The following is a 13926-nucleotide window of genomic DNA, read 5'->3' on the forward strand; positions in this document are numbered from 1 at the left end:
GTTGCTTAGTTGTGTCTGACTCTTTCCAAACTCATGTCCATCGAGTCACTGATGCCATCCAACCATCTCATCCTCTGTTGTCCCCTTTTCCTGCTGCCTTCAGTCTTTCCCAGCATCAGGGTCTTTTCCAAGGAGTCAGCTTTTTGCATCAGGTGGCCAAAGTATTGGAGCCTCAACTTCAGCATCTGTCCTTCCAATGAATATTCAGGACTGATTTCCTTTAGGATGGACTGGTTGGATCTCCTTTCTGTCCAAGGGACTCTCAAGAGTCTTCTGCAACACCACTGTTCAAAAGCATCAATTCTTCGGTGCTCAGCTTTCTTTATGATCCAACTCTCACATCCATACATGACTACTGGAAAAACCATAGCTCTGACTAGATAGACCTTTGTTGGCAAAGTAATGTCTGTGCTTTTTAATATGCTGTCTAGGTTGGTCATAGCTTTTCTTCCAAGGAACAAGCGTCTTTTAATTTCATGGCTGCAATCACTATCTGCATGGTTTTGGAGCCCCCCAAAATAGAGTCTCTCACTGTTTCCATTGTTTGCCTACCTATTTGCCATGAAGGGATGGGACCAGATGTCATGATCTTAGTTTTCTGAATGTTGAGTTTTAAGCCGACTTTTTCACTGTGCTCTTTCACTTTCATCAAGAGGCTCTTTGGTTCTTCTTCACTTTCTGCCATAAGGGTGTTTTCATCTGAGTATCTGAGGTTATTGATATTTCTCCTGCACTCCTGATTTCAGCTTATGCTTCATCCAGCCTGGCACTTTGCATGATGTACTCTGCATATAAGTTAAATAAGCAGGGTGACAATATACAACCTTGACATACTCCTTTCCCTATTTGGAACCAGTCTGTTGTTCCATGTCCAGTTCTAACTGTTGCTTCTTGACCTGTATACAGATTTATCAAGAGGCAGGTCAGGTGGTCTGGTATTCCCATCTCTTAAAGAATTATCCACAGTTTGCTGTGACCCAAACAGTCAAAGGCTTTGGCATAGTCAATAAAGCAGAAGTAGATGTTTTTCTGGCATTCTCTTGCTTTTTCAATGATCCAACAGATGTGTGCAATTTGATCTCTGGTTCCTCTGCTTTTTCTAAAACCAGCTTGAACATCTAGAAGTTCACAGTTCATGTACTGTTGAAGCCTGACTTGGAGAATTTTGAGCATTACTTTGCTAGCATGTGAGATGAGTACAATTGTGTGTTAGTTTGAACATTCTTTGGTATTGCCTTTCTTTGGGATTGGAATGAAAACTGACCTTTTCCAGTGCTGTGGCCACTGCTGAGTTTTCCAAATTTGCTGGCATATTGAGTGCAGCACTTTCACAGCATCATCTTTTAGGATTTCAAATAGCTCAACTGAAATTCCATCACCTCCACTAGCTTTGTTCATGGTGATGCTTCCTAAGGCCCACTTGACTTCACATTCTAGGATATCTGGCTCAAGATGAGTGATCATACCATCGTGATTATCTGGGTCATGAAGATCTTTTTTGTACAGTTCTGTGTATTCTTGCTACCTCTTGTTAATATCTTCTGCTTCTGTTAGGTCCATACCATTTCTGTCTTTATTGAACCCATTTTGGCATGAAATATTCCCTTGGTATCTCTAATTTTCTTGAAGAGATCTCCAGTCTTTTCCATTCTATTGTTTCCCTCTATTTCTTTACATTGATCACTGAGGAAGGCTTTCTTATCTCTCCTTGCTATTTTTTTGGAACTCTGCATTCAAATGGGTATATCTTCCCTTTTTTCTTTTGCCTTTCTCTTCTCTTCTTTTCTCAGCTATTTCTAAGGCCTCCTCAGACAAGCATTTTGCCTTTTTGCATTTTTTTTTCTTGGGGATGGCCTTGATCACTACCTCTTGTACAATGTCACAAGCCTCTGTCCATAGTTCTTCAGGCACTGTTGTCTATCAGATCTAATCCCTTGAATGTATTTGTCACTTCCACTGTGTAATCATAAGGGATTTGATTTAGGTCATCCCTGAATGGTCTAGTGGTTTTCCCTGCTTTCTTCAGTTTAAGTCTGAATTTGGTAATAAGGAGTTCATGATCTGACTGTGGCTCATATCAACTGTTGATGGCTTCTTTTAATTTCAAGTGACTTAAAGAAACTGCCACATTATTTTCTATGTAGAAGGAACTCACTTCATCATCAGTCTTTAACATATGAAATATGAAGAGTTGTTGCATTATAAAATCCTCCAATTCTAGGAAACCTTAAAAATCTCATTGAGAAGGGGAGAAAACTGAATCTCCAAATTAAGAGAGCTAATAGAATCACTTACTGGTTAGTGTCACAGACCATGTCTCCCCAGGGAATTTCTATTCATTTTCCTGTACTTTCTACAATGGGCTTGAGACTTAAACTTTCTCCCTAAAGATTCATGTATATTTCCTTCACATCTTAGTGTATAGGTTGTCCAGACACTTCTGGTTCCACCATTATCTTTGGTCTAACCTTGTTCCCCAGAGATATAACTGTTTATCATTCACAACTTAAGTGCCAAATAACCAGAATAAAGCATGTTTTCCTTCCTAGCATAAAGGTCTGGAGACCCCAGAAGCATGAGTATAAGTTCAGATCTATAAGAGTATAGCTTGGTTTCTTCAATATTCTGTTCAGAGGCCCAGAAAATTCCAAGATTTCTTTAGTCTGTATTTGAGTCCACTTGAGGACTGTCTTAGGGGTGTAGGTCAACCTAATTCCTCAGAGCTATTTTTGATATTTGTAGTTTTATAAAAGTTAAACTGTGGCCCTTAAATGTGACCTTTTGTTGTATTAAAAGTTAGATTGCCAGATAAGGTTCTTTATGAATTGTATGTTAACATAAATATAAAAATGTAGGGCTATCTCAGGAATAATGTATAATTGTATAATATAATAAAATAAGTAGATAATATATATCTATTACCCCCAAATATATGACTAGTCCAAGAATAATAAGTACTGTAATGTAGAGTGGGCTTCCCTAATAGGTCAGTTGGTAAAGAATCTGCCTGCAATGCAGGAGATCCTGGTTTGATTCCAAAGTTGGGAAGACCCGCTGGAGAAGGAATAGGCTACCTGCTCCAGTATTCTTGGGCTTCCCTTGTGACTCAGCTGGTAAAGAATCTGCCTGCAATGCACAAGACCTGGGTTCGATCCCTGGGTTTGGAAGATCCCCTGGGGAAAGGAATGGCTATCCACTCCAGTATTCTGGCCTGAAGAATAGTATTATACTATATATATTAGTATATAGTATAGTATTATACTGTATATAGCATATAGTATTACAATAATATAATGAGTCTTTTGATATATGTTATTTAACTATAATTTGTTATATTTTAAATCAGAATAAATTTCCATATCCTGAAATTAAATTCTAAATATTTTAATGGATTTTCTACGTAACAGATATCAATCAGTGATATATCAAGTATTATATAATGCGAAAGAAAAAAAAGTAAGGACCATGTATTTTCTTTTATAAAATTAAGCTATTTTAGCATACTAGTTGGGCTTCCCAGCTGGCGCTAGTGGTAAAGAACCCACCTGTAATACAGGAGACACAAGACATGTACGATTGATCCCTGGGTTGAGAAGATCCCCTGCAGAAGGGCATGTCAACCCACTGCAGTATTCTTGCATGGAGAATCCCATGGGTGGAGGAGCCTGGTGGGTTATAGTCCATAGGGTCACACAGAGTTGGACATGACTGAAGCAACTTAGCACACATGCACACAGCATACTCCTTGACTTAATTAAATTAAATCTTAAGGCAGCCATGTGTGTAGTCGCCCCATGCCTGAAGCACAGACACCGATAGTTAAGGTTATGGTATATGTCAGGAAATATTGAATAAAGGAATTTACACAGTCTTCCAGGTTGAACTCAAACTTCTCGTTAGAGTTATGGCAGATATTACCAATATGACTCATATTGCTTACCAGTTGTAGAGTTTCTTAAAAAGCCATTTTCTCTTTGTTCTAGTGTATTAATATCATATTTCTATTGGGGGAAAATAGTTTATTTTACTTTTTTAGGCTCTGAAAGACTTATGGAGATTTAATGTTTTTCTCACAGAGCTAATAGTGTATAGGTATTACAAGTTTACAAATTTATATTTGGAAATATATTTATAGGTTAAAAAATTTGAAATTTATAATATTCATCAAATTTTATAGGCAGTTTTGCTTTGTTAAATCATTTTCTTTTTCTTTAAAATAAAACATTACTTCTATTTGATATTTTAGTGGCATACTAGATTATTTTTACATTTAATCCTTTTGATAAAATAAATATTGCATATACTGGGTTTTATGTTTTGAGGCACCCTTATCTCACAGAAAATTAAGTAGTTATAAATCTTCTATACAAGTGTGCTGAGGTCTTGATTTCAGACAGCAGCAAATTTAATAGTCACTATAGTCTGGCTATGGACTTCCTGAGTTATTCCTCCTAGAAGTTTTAATTTTTTTTCATTTTAAACTGCTTGAAAAAAATTCTAAAATCATTAAACAAAAGGAGTATCTGGCCCCCCAAAAGTCTTGTTGACCTCAAGTATTTGTCAGAGCTCTTTTCTCACCCCTGTCTCTCTCTTCTTTCTCCTCTTATTTTTCCTCTCTTCCTTTCCACTTCCTCCTCATCTTCTCATCTCCCTCCCTCTCTTTTCTCCTTCTCTGCCTAACTCTCTCCTATTCCAACTTTGGTTTTTAGTCTCCATGTCATTAGGAGCATAGAAAGAATTATTACAGCAATCATTATTACCTACCAATAGGTTCCCATTAAAAGCAACTCAATGAATTAGAAATAAGAAATAGGCTTCGTAAAAGTGACTTTAAAAATCACTACTTGGTTTTCACTGAGGCTCTCTATATGAGAATTAATAGTTATTCTTAAGAATATTTTACATTCATTTTCAGACTTCACCTTTTAAGCATTTCTTTTTATTAATGATGGATTTGTTTTGTGTGCATTCATTTCAGTCATAGACATCTCATATCAGAAATTCAACTGTGGCTCTTCAGCAACTCCAAATGTTAATATTTTTTTTCTTGTTTCCTTTACTCTGCCATATCTAAATACTCTGATGAGAAATTAAATTTGAAGATTGATCAGGACAAATATAAAATGTGAAGGATATAGAACAATTAAGATAAAGTTGAAGACTAAAGTCATAATTATAAGGAAAATTTTGATTATGTTTCTTTTGAAATAGGCATATTTTACATATTAATTAATGGAAATGTATTGTGTACAAAATTAAGATAATGTAGTATACAAATATTTAAATATATTGGCAAATACTAATTAAATTATGATTCGAGTATATGCATTTAATTGAACACATAATTTTTTTCCCTGAAAATTTCAAGATTACTGATGCTGAAAAGCATCTTTGAAAAGTATTGAGCAGAAAACTAGAGTATTCAATGTATTGTTAACAAATTCCAAAAATACAGAAGTGAAAGAAAAAAGTATTTTTAAAGGGCAAGAAAGATGTTTAACTATTTTAAATTTGATTTAAATAATACTTATATAAGCTATAATTATTTAAACTATATTTAATGATGGGTTACCATGTGTGAAGTACTCAGTTAGGAATGATTTAACAAATTTTTCCCATTTTGATTTATTTTATTTTGTGATGCTCTCAGGTCGATTTGCATTTTATGAAGAAGATTCCTCCAGGTGCTGAAGCTTCAAACATCTTAGTTGGGGAATTGGAGTTTTTGGATCGAACCGTAGTTGCATTTGTCAGGTTGTCCCCAGCTGTACTGCTTCAAGGATTAGCTGAGGTCCCAATCCCAACCAGGTAAAAAGTATAAGAGCATCCTTTGCACTTTCTTAAGCCATTTTTTTGTGGAGGGGGAAAAAGGTGTAAAATTTCCTCTGAGAGTTTTTTTCTTGAAACTAAAGTATAATCCACAAAACTGTTGTTTCTTCTTTGTGGAGGAGGGCAAAAAGTGCTTTAAAAATTATTCTGTTCTTTCTTCCTTCTTCTCAAATTTCTATGTTTTCTTTTAGGCACGCTCCTATCTCTAAATACCCTGGTCTATATCATCATAAAGTGAAGTGAAAGTTTCTCACTCATGTGCAACTCTTTGCTACCCCATGGACCGTACCATCCATGGAATTCTCCAGGCCAGAATACTGGTGTGGGTAGCCTTTCCCTTCTCCAGGGGATCTTCCCAACGCAGGGATGGATCGAACCCAGGTTTCCCGCGTTGAAGGTGGATTCTTTACCAGCTGAGCCACAAGGGAAGCCCAAGAATACTGGAGTGGGTAGCCTATCCCTTCTCCAGGGGATCCTCCCGACCCAGGAATCGAACTGGTGTCTCCTGAATTGCAGGAGGATTCTTTTTATCAACTGAGCTATCAGGGAATCCCTCAAAAGGTGTATAATCTTTCTCTAGGCCAGAATACTGGAACTCCTTTTTTAGACTTTTGGTGAAAAGTGATAAAGTATTAGGCTTTTCTCAGTGGGCTAAATAGGGCCCCCAGGTGGCGCTAGTGGTAAAGAAAGTGAAAATGTTTGTCACTGTCCTGTGGAATTCTTTGCGACCTCATGGACTGGAGCCCCCTAGGCTCCTCTGTCCATGGAATTCTGCAGGCAAGAATACTGGAGTGGGTAGCCATTCCTTTCTCCAAGGGATCTTCCCCACCCAGGGATGGAACCTGGGTCTCCTGCATTGTAGGCATTCTTTACGGTCTGAGCCGGTGGTAAAGAACCCGCCTGCCAATGCAGGAGACAAAGAGAGGTATTTGCCATCCCTGAATCAGGAAGATTCTTAAAGAAGGGAATGACTACCCACTCCAGTATTCTTGCCCAGAGAATCCCATAGACAGAGGAGCCTGGCAGGCTATAGTCCATAGGGTCGTAAAGAGTTGAATACGACTGAAGTGACTAAGCAGGCATGCATGCATGGGCTAAAGAGGATCTTGTATATGAGTGTAATCATACTCGAAAAGATCAAAGTTTTCAAGGCTTGGTTTATGCTTAAGTGCCATCATTAGGATACTACCTGCTGTATCTTACATACTATATGTTTCAATCTTAGTCATAGTATAGTTCCCATACATAGAGTCTTAAGAATCATTTGTAGTTACTGTGGTTGAATCTGAATCAAAAGGACAAATTTAACTTGATTGCCTGAACTTGTTTTTCATTTAGGTATACATAAAAACTAACAACTTTGCCATAATACAAACTGAATTTTGTTATTTATTATTTATCTCCATGTTATAGAGATAAGACTGTCCATGGGCAAATTTGTGAAGAAAAATGAATATTGGCCACAGCACATTACACTCCTAGCAATTCTTCTAGGGCACCTTGTTTTCTTCCCTTCTCCCTCCATCAAATGTGATTCCTGTGTGTAGACAGACTTTCACTCTGATCCTGTTCCCACAGCAAAACTTATCTATGTATGGCCCTGTTTCCTTCATGACTGGTGCCCTTTGTGTGATGCCATAATTGTCTCTTGGGCTTCCCTGGTGGCTCAGTCAGTATAGAATCCACCTGCAGTGCAAGAGACCTGGATTTGATCCCTTGGTTGGGAAGATCCCCTGGAGGACGGCATGGCAACACACTCTAGTATTCTTGCCTGGAGAATCCCCAAGGACAGAGGGGCCTGGTGGGCTGCAGTCCATGGGGTCACAAAGAGTCAGACATGACAGAGCAACTAAGCACAACACAGTATATAATTGTCTCAGATGCTGTTAATTGTCTCCTCTTCCAAACACTGAAGGTCTTAGTCAAGTTAAACTGATGATAATTTCAGATGCTGTGGTAACTGGGTTGGTAGAATGTTTCTTCTATGAACCTTTCAGCCTTAACTCAAAACATAGCCAATTACATCACTCTGTTTTGATTGTGAATATGATATTCCAAAAATATAGAATAGTCAGGAGAGGCCTCATTTCATTAGAGCTCAGCTCACTGGAAAGGGATTCAGTGTTTGAGAACCTCTACCTAAACCTGTGGATGAATATATTTGAGGCAGGAAACTAGCTACCAATTCAAGTTATAGAGAGAAGTATGTCTGTTCATCTGGAGGGCTACCAAGACTTCTGATGCATACCAAGTTTTATTAAAAAGGAGAAGGATGAGCTGAACACATTCAGGTGGTGTCGTATGATTAAGGCTACATTTTTCCATATACACCCTGTAATCTATTCAGAGTTTCTGGGAATTTGGGATTCAGATTTAACATGTGAAATATACTAACCATAGCGGTATTATTTTAGTAGATTAAAATTCCTTTGTATCTTCCAAGCAGTGCATTCTTGTCCCACCAGCTAAGAAGGTGTCCAATGAACTCTCAGTAAATGATGGTTATTTACGACAATGATAGCTCTTGTATTTCAAAGGAAAGAAAAATAATTCCCAGGAGTAGAGAAAAGCCATAATGGGGTTATATACCCTCACTTTGAAAACTGTCGAGGTTTAAGTGACCTCATTTCATACTGACATAGCAAAATGTGTCTGGAGAACAGTGGAGGAAAAATTAGGGGCACGGTAGAGGCACGGTATAAGGAGAGATTTAAAAGACTAGACTGTTTAGTTAGGAAGGGTGAGAAATGGAAGAAGATTAGTTAGACAAATAGAATAAAGAAAGCCATTTAAGGTTCCTAATTATCCTTTCTTAGGAGGACAAAAGGGCACACTGTGTATATAACAGTAACGCATAGTAAAAATACCAGAAAAGAATTTTAGGATTTATAAATAGTCCATGGAATAGAAATGTGAAAATAGTAAGATGTACATAGGTTAGGAAATTTCTTAAAAGTACTATAGTTAGTAAAGCATCTGCCACCACACTAAGTTATTCCTGTTTTAAATGTATAGTGGACATTTCTTTGTAGTAGAATTGGATTCAGTTACAACTGACACAAAAGATTCATGTCAGATCCTCTAAGACTGTAATATATGCATCATGTAAAAACGTGTACAATCTCTAAAGTTTATAACTGAATGAAAGGTATAATTGTGATATCTATTTCAGTATACCTTATAAAGTCATTAGTCTTCATACTTAAAAGCAAAAACCATTTAACAAGTGAATGCTGTAGTTATATTACGGAATACAGGGCATCTTAAAATTCTCATAATGTCCTCTTAGAATTGAGCTTTTCAGAGACAGGACAGTAATTGATCCTCCAAAGTTAAAACACATGTTGATTTCTTCAAAATTTCCAGTTGTGATGAATTTGCTAGACTTTTAACCGTATATAGATGGAATATCACAGTGCAGCTGCTATTATTATTCCTCCAGCATTGGAATTAATGGATTTTTTTTTGTTCTATCTAATTTTTGATTCCTGGCAATCATTTTTTCTATTTAATGTAAATTTTGCACACACCCACTGTTTTTTTGACCATATATTCTTTCCTTGCTTATGCTACTGTATTATCATTCCCCTCTTCTACCTAATTCTACAGTTTACAATTCGAAAAGATTTAATCAGATTCTATTTTTCTTAACTTTCTCCTATAAGAATTATAGAATCCTTAAAATTCACACTAAATGCTTAAGCATTATAGGTAACTAAATGAAAGAAACAGCAAAATACCCCAGATTCCAGTTGCTCAAGGGTCTTAAACATGAGTCATTTTGAAACATAAAATATTTCAAAAATGTAATAACCTGTGGAAAAATATGGAACTACTTTACATCGAAATCCTGTCTTCAGTAATTCCTTTGAGATGAGTGACGCTGTACTACTATAATTATTTTTTATTTCTACCTTGAAACATATTTTTTTTCTTCTTCATTTCAGATTTTTGTTCATTCTTCTGGGACCCCTGGGAAAGGGTCAACAATACCATGAGATTGGCAGATCAATTGCAACCCTAATGACAGATGAGGTATTTATTCAAGTTCATTGGGAACATTTCCCCCTACTAGGTACACCTAACTTTTGGAGTTCTGTATTCATGACAGTTTACTATGAATCAGATTTCTCTGTATTGAATGCCCCTTTAAATGCTTCTACTATAAAATTTCCCTTTTAAAAATTTGTTCAAAAGGGGTAATAAATTCACACACATGAACATTTTAAAACCCTATGCTTTAAAGAAAATCTGTTATTTAGTGAATTTAGGGTGTATTTATTAATATTCCCTTAATAGCATTTGTGTTGCCAAAGTAAGCACCATTGTTAATATCATTGCAGGTCTTGTTTGGGGCAAAATAGTTTTAAGGTCTCAAAAAATAAAAGAGGCAGTTTATCTGGATAGTATACATGACACCAAAAGCCGTAAGACATCTATCAACTCTTCTTTGTAATTGCCTAAATGTAGATGTTTTTAACCTTGGAGCCTTTTAACCATTAGAAGAGCTGAAGATAGATTTCAAGGAAGCCTGTGATCTCTGACTCAACACACAATTTTTTCTGTGTACAAACATTGTATGTAGTTTTTAGGACTGGAAAAAACTTTCATCAGCTTCTCAAAGAAATATGTCTAAAAATGTAAGATCATAAAAATAAACATAAAATATATAACTGGTGTCTGACCTTCAGTCAGGATTCAATAGTTTTTTTTTTAAATGAATTAATGACTGAATGTTCTAGTCATCCTAGCAATAGCTTATCTTGAATTAAGCTAGCCTCTTTTCTCCCTTCCTGTTGAGCATGACTAGAGATAAATCAGATGATTGTTTATTGGCACAATTACCAATTTATTAATCGCTTTATAGTCTTAAAAATTATTAAGCACTCCAAAGAACTTTTGTTTATATTGATAGTATGCTGATATTTATAAGAGAACTTAAAAATGAGAATTTTAAAAAATATATTTGTGAATTTATTTTAAAATAATAATAAAAGTAATTGTAATTAACATCAATAACATAATTTTATAAGAACAAAAGCAAAAACAAAAGAAACTGTTTCTTTTTTCTTGTTCTGGACTTTTGTGTCAACAGTTTTCTCTCTGTCACTTAGCTAAGTCAACACTGACTCCTTTGGTTCATTTAGCAAACAGGCCTAACATATAGTAGTTACTTAGAAAATACATATGAAATAAAAGGCCAGGATTTTCCCATCCTTAAAATTTCTTTCTCCTTAACATAGCATGTCCCTCTGAAGTGTTGATTGAACCTGAATCTTAAGAGTTTTGAAAGAGTAATCTCTACTTGGTCTTGATTATCATAATTTCATTTATCTCAATGTATTACAGTCTAATTTTTGTCACTACCACTCTACTGAAATTGCTTTCTGTAAGGTCATCATTTACAAAATATCCTATCTTATGTTCAGTACTCACGTCACTTAATCTCTTTTTGGCATTTGACATTACTGAACATGTAGATTTTTTTCTCCTTGAAGAACAGCAAAAATTAGTTATGTGCTTGTTTTGACACTACACTAAATCTTTGAGATTTCTATTACTGTTTACTCTGAGGTCATAAATGTATCCTTCTACATTATGTCCAATTAATTTAATAGTTTAATGCTCATATTTAAGTTTTTAATACCTAGAATTGCTTTTTAAGTGGGATATGGATAAAGATCCTGTTTTACTTTTATATAGATAATTACTTGGCTTAGTACTGTTTATTGATTAGTCCATCATTTATTCAATAGCATTATTTTATGCCATTGCATAAATATTGTTATAAACTTTTATCTCTTATTTTAAAGCAAGGGCTTCTTTCAAAAAGTTTGATTTACATATATATAAACAATGTTTGTCAAACCTGAATCATTAATTCTAGTTTAATGAGCTTCCTTCTATTCTCCTTTTCCTTCTTTTTCTCTTTTCACCAGAAATTTCAACATTCATCTAGCGTTCTAAGAAAAGATGAACATCTGTGCAATCATAGACTAAAAGAGGTTATAATATTTTACACTAAAACTTCTTTAGTTAGAGCTTCCTATCAAATTGTTATAATCACGTGTGCTAACTGGGAAATGAAAACACAAAATACATTAGGATTTTAGAGCCATTTTTTAAATCTATAAATGATTATTTTCTTTCTATAGGTATTTCATGATGTTGCTTACAAAGCAAAAGATCGTAATGACTTGGTATCAGGAATTGACGAATTTCTGGATCAGGTTACTGTTCTGCCTCCTGGAGAATGGGATCCAAGCATTCGAATAGAGCCTCCCAAAAATGTTCCTTCCCAGGTATGTATATATGAAAATACTCTTAGGACTACCATCATTTTTTTGCCTTTTAAATATATGTACTAAAATAGTATAACCAAAGATTCAAATGATTTAAATTGTAAGTTCTGTGATGTGATTATAATAAGAAATATTTATCTGGTCTCTGTCCCTATTTCTGGCACAGAGCTCTTGAAATGCTTGGAATTTTCTAAGTGATGAAAGAAACAAAGATGTCTTTGTTATGTTAATGAGGTTACTTTAGAAACTCTCTTAAGAATGGGGGCTGATTGCCAGGTGGAGCCTTACCAAGAGATTAGAGTTTGGAGCTTTCAGTTCCATCTTCCTGCCTCCAGGGAGGGGAGAGGGGAGAGGGGCTGGGGTTTGAGTTCGGTTACCAATAGCCAGTGCTTTAATCAATCATGCCTGTGTAATGATGCCTCCATTAACCCCCAAAGGGGCAGGGTTGAGAGAGTTTTCGGGTTGGTGAACACATGGAGATTGGAAAGAGTCGTGTGCCTAGAGAGGGTATGGAAGTTTCTCTCCCTTTCCCCATGCCTTGTCCTATGCATCTCTTCAATCTGACTGTCCCTGAGTTATATCCTTTAGTAATAAAACTGGTGATCAAGTAAGTAAAATGTTTCTCTAGGTCTATGAGCCATTCCAGCAAATTAGTCCAACCTGAAAAGGGGTTCACAGGAGCCTCAGATATATCCGCAGTGGGTTCAGAGCACCAGCAATAACCCGAGTTTGTGATGGGCATCTGAAATGGGGTGTGAGGGATGGGTAGTCTTCCAGGGCAGAACTCTCGACCTGTGGAATCTAATGCTATTTCCAGGTAGATGGTGTCAGAATTGAGTTAAAGTTCCCACCACATTTGATTTGGTGTGTGTTAGCCGCTTACTTGTGTCCGCCAGGTAGCCTGTAGTCCGCCTGTAGCCCGCCAGGCTCCTCTGTCCATGGGATATCCCAGGCAAAAATACTGGAGTGGGTTGCCATTTCCTTTTCCAGGGGATCTTCCCAACCCAAGGATTGAACCTAAGTCTCCTGCATTGCTTGCAGATTCTTTACTGTCTGAGCAACCAGGGTACCAGAACCTACTTAACCTCTAAGAAGGCAGGGACATGAAATTCCCTGACACAAAACCTTCTTTCTTTGTATTCAACACAAATTTGGTGTATCGATGATACTCTACTAAATAACAGTACCACATGCCTGAAAACATTTTAGAACCACCTTAAAGCATACTATACTGGAAGAAAATTTAAATTTTAATGAGGATGGAAAATATGCCTAAGAAAAGTCCATTATGGACCCGCCATACTCAGATACATAGCTTTGAATTTGGTAAGTGTTAGGAAAATTCAAAAGCATGGTTGTCATTTTGTATGGAAAACTCCCTATTACTGTTGTTAATCACATTTATGATTTCAAGAATTTTCTTCCTAATTCTTATGTTTGTTATTACCTTTGTGTGGGCATGTGGTATGAAAATTGCAAAAATTCTCCATATAAAAATCTGATGTGCATTTTACTTGCATATAATGCATATAGAAATAAAGACCAGTGATACTATTTGAGGTCATTTTCTTATTGCAGGCATGACTTTGTTGAGGGTGGTGGCCAAATGTTTTTTAAGCCCACTGATATTGCCATCTCTATCCCTGGAGAATCTGCCTCCTGCAGCTCTCCCTGTTGTCTTCTAGTCACTCTTGCCTTTGTCTCTGGTCCCTGTGGAGTCCAACTGCATTTGTAGTTGACTCTGCCGCCTTAGTTGAAGTAACAGATTGCCTAGTTGACCCAGCTTTAGGCAGAG

The 13926-nt window shown here is 36.3% G+C and overlaps 1 protein-coding gene across 3 annotated transcripts in view; it reads left to right on the forward strand.

Moving 5' to 3' along the window:
• The window catches only part of SLC4A10 (solute carrier family 4 member 10), a 347596-nt gene that overhangs the window by 227534 nt on the left and 106136 nt on the right, over positions 1-13926 (forward strand). For all 3 annotated transcript variants that reach the window (XM_055398322.1, XM_088842524.1, XM_088842532.1), the window contains 3 exons: positions 5651-5808; positions 9777-9864; positions 11985-12131. In XM_055398322.1, coding sequence (XP_055254297.1) covers positions 5651-5808; positions 9777-9864; positions 11985-12131 — 393 coding nt within the window. The remainder of the gene's footprint in view (positions 1-5650; positions 5809-9776; positions 9865-11984; positions 12132-13926) is intronic.

The sequence above is a fragment of the Moschus berezovskii genome, chromosome 2 (genome assembly GCF_049115385.1).
Source record: "Moschus berezovskii isolate FMDL1 chromosome 2, NW_MosBer_1.0, whole genome shotgun sequence".
NCBI lineage: Eukaryota > Metazoa > Chordata > Mammalia > Artiodactyla > Moschidae > Moschus > Moschus berezovskii.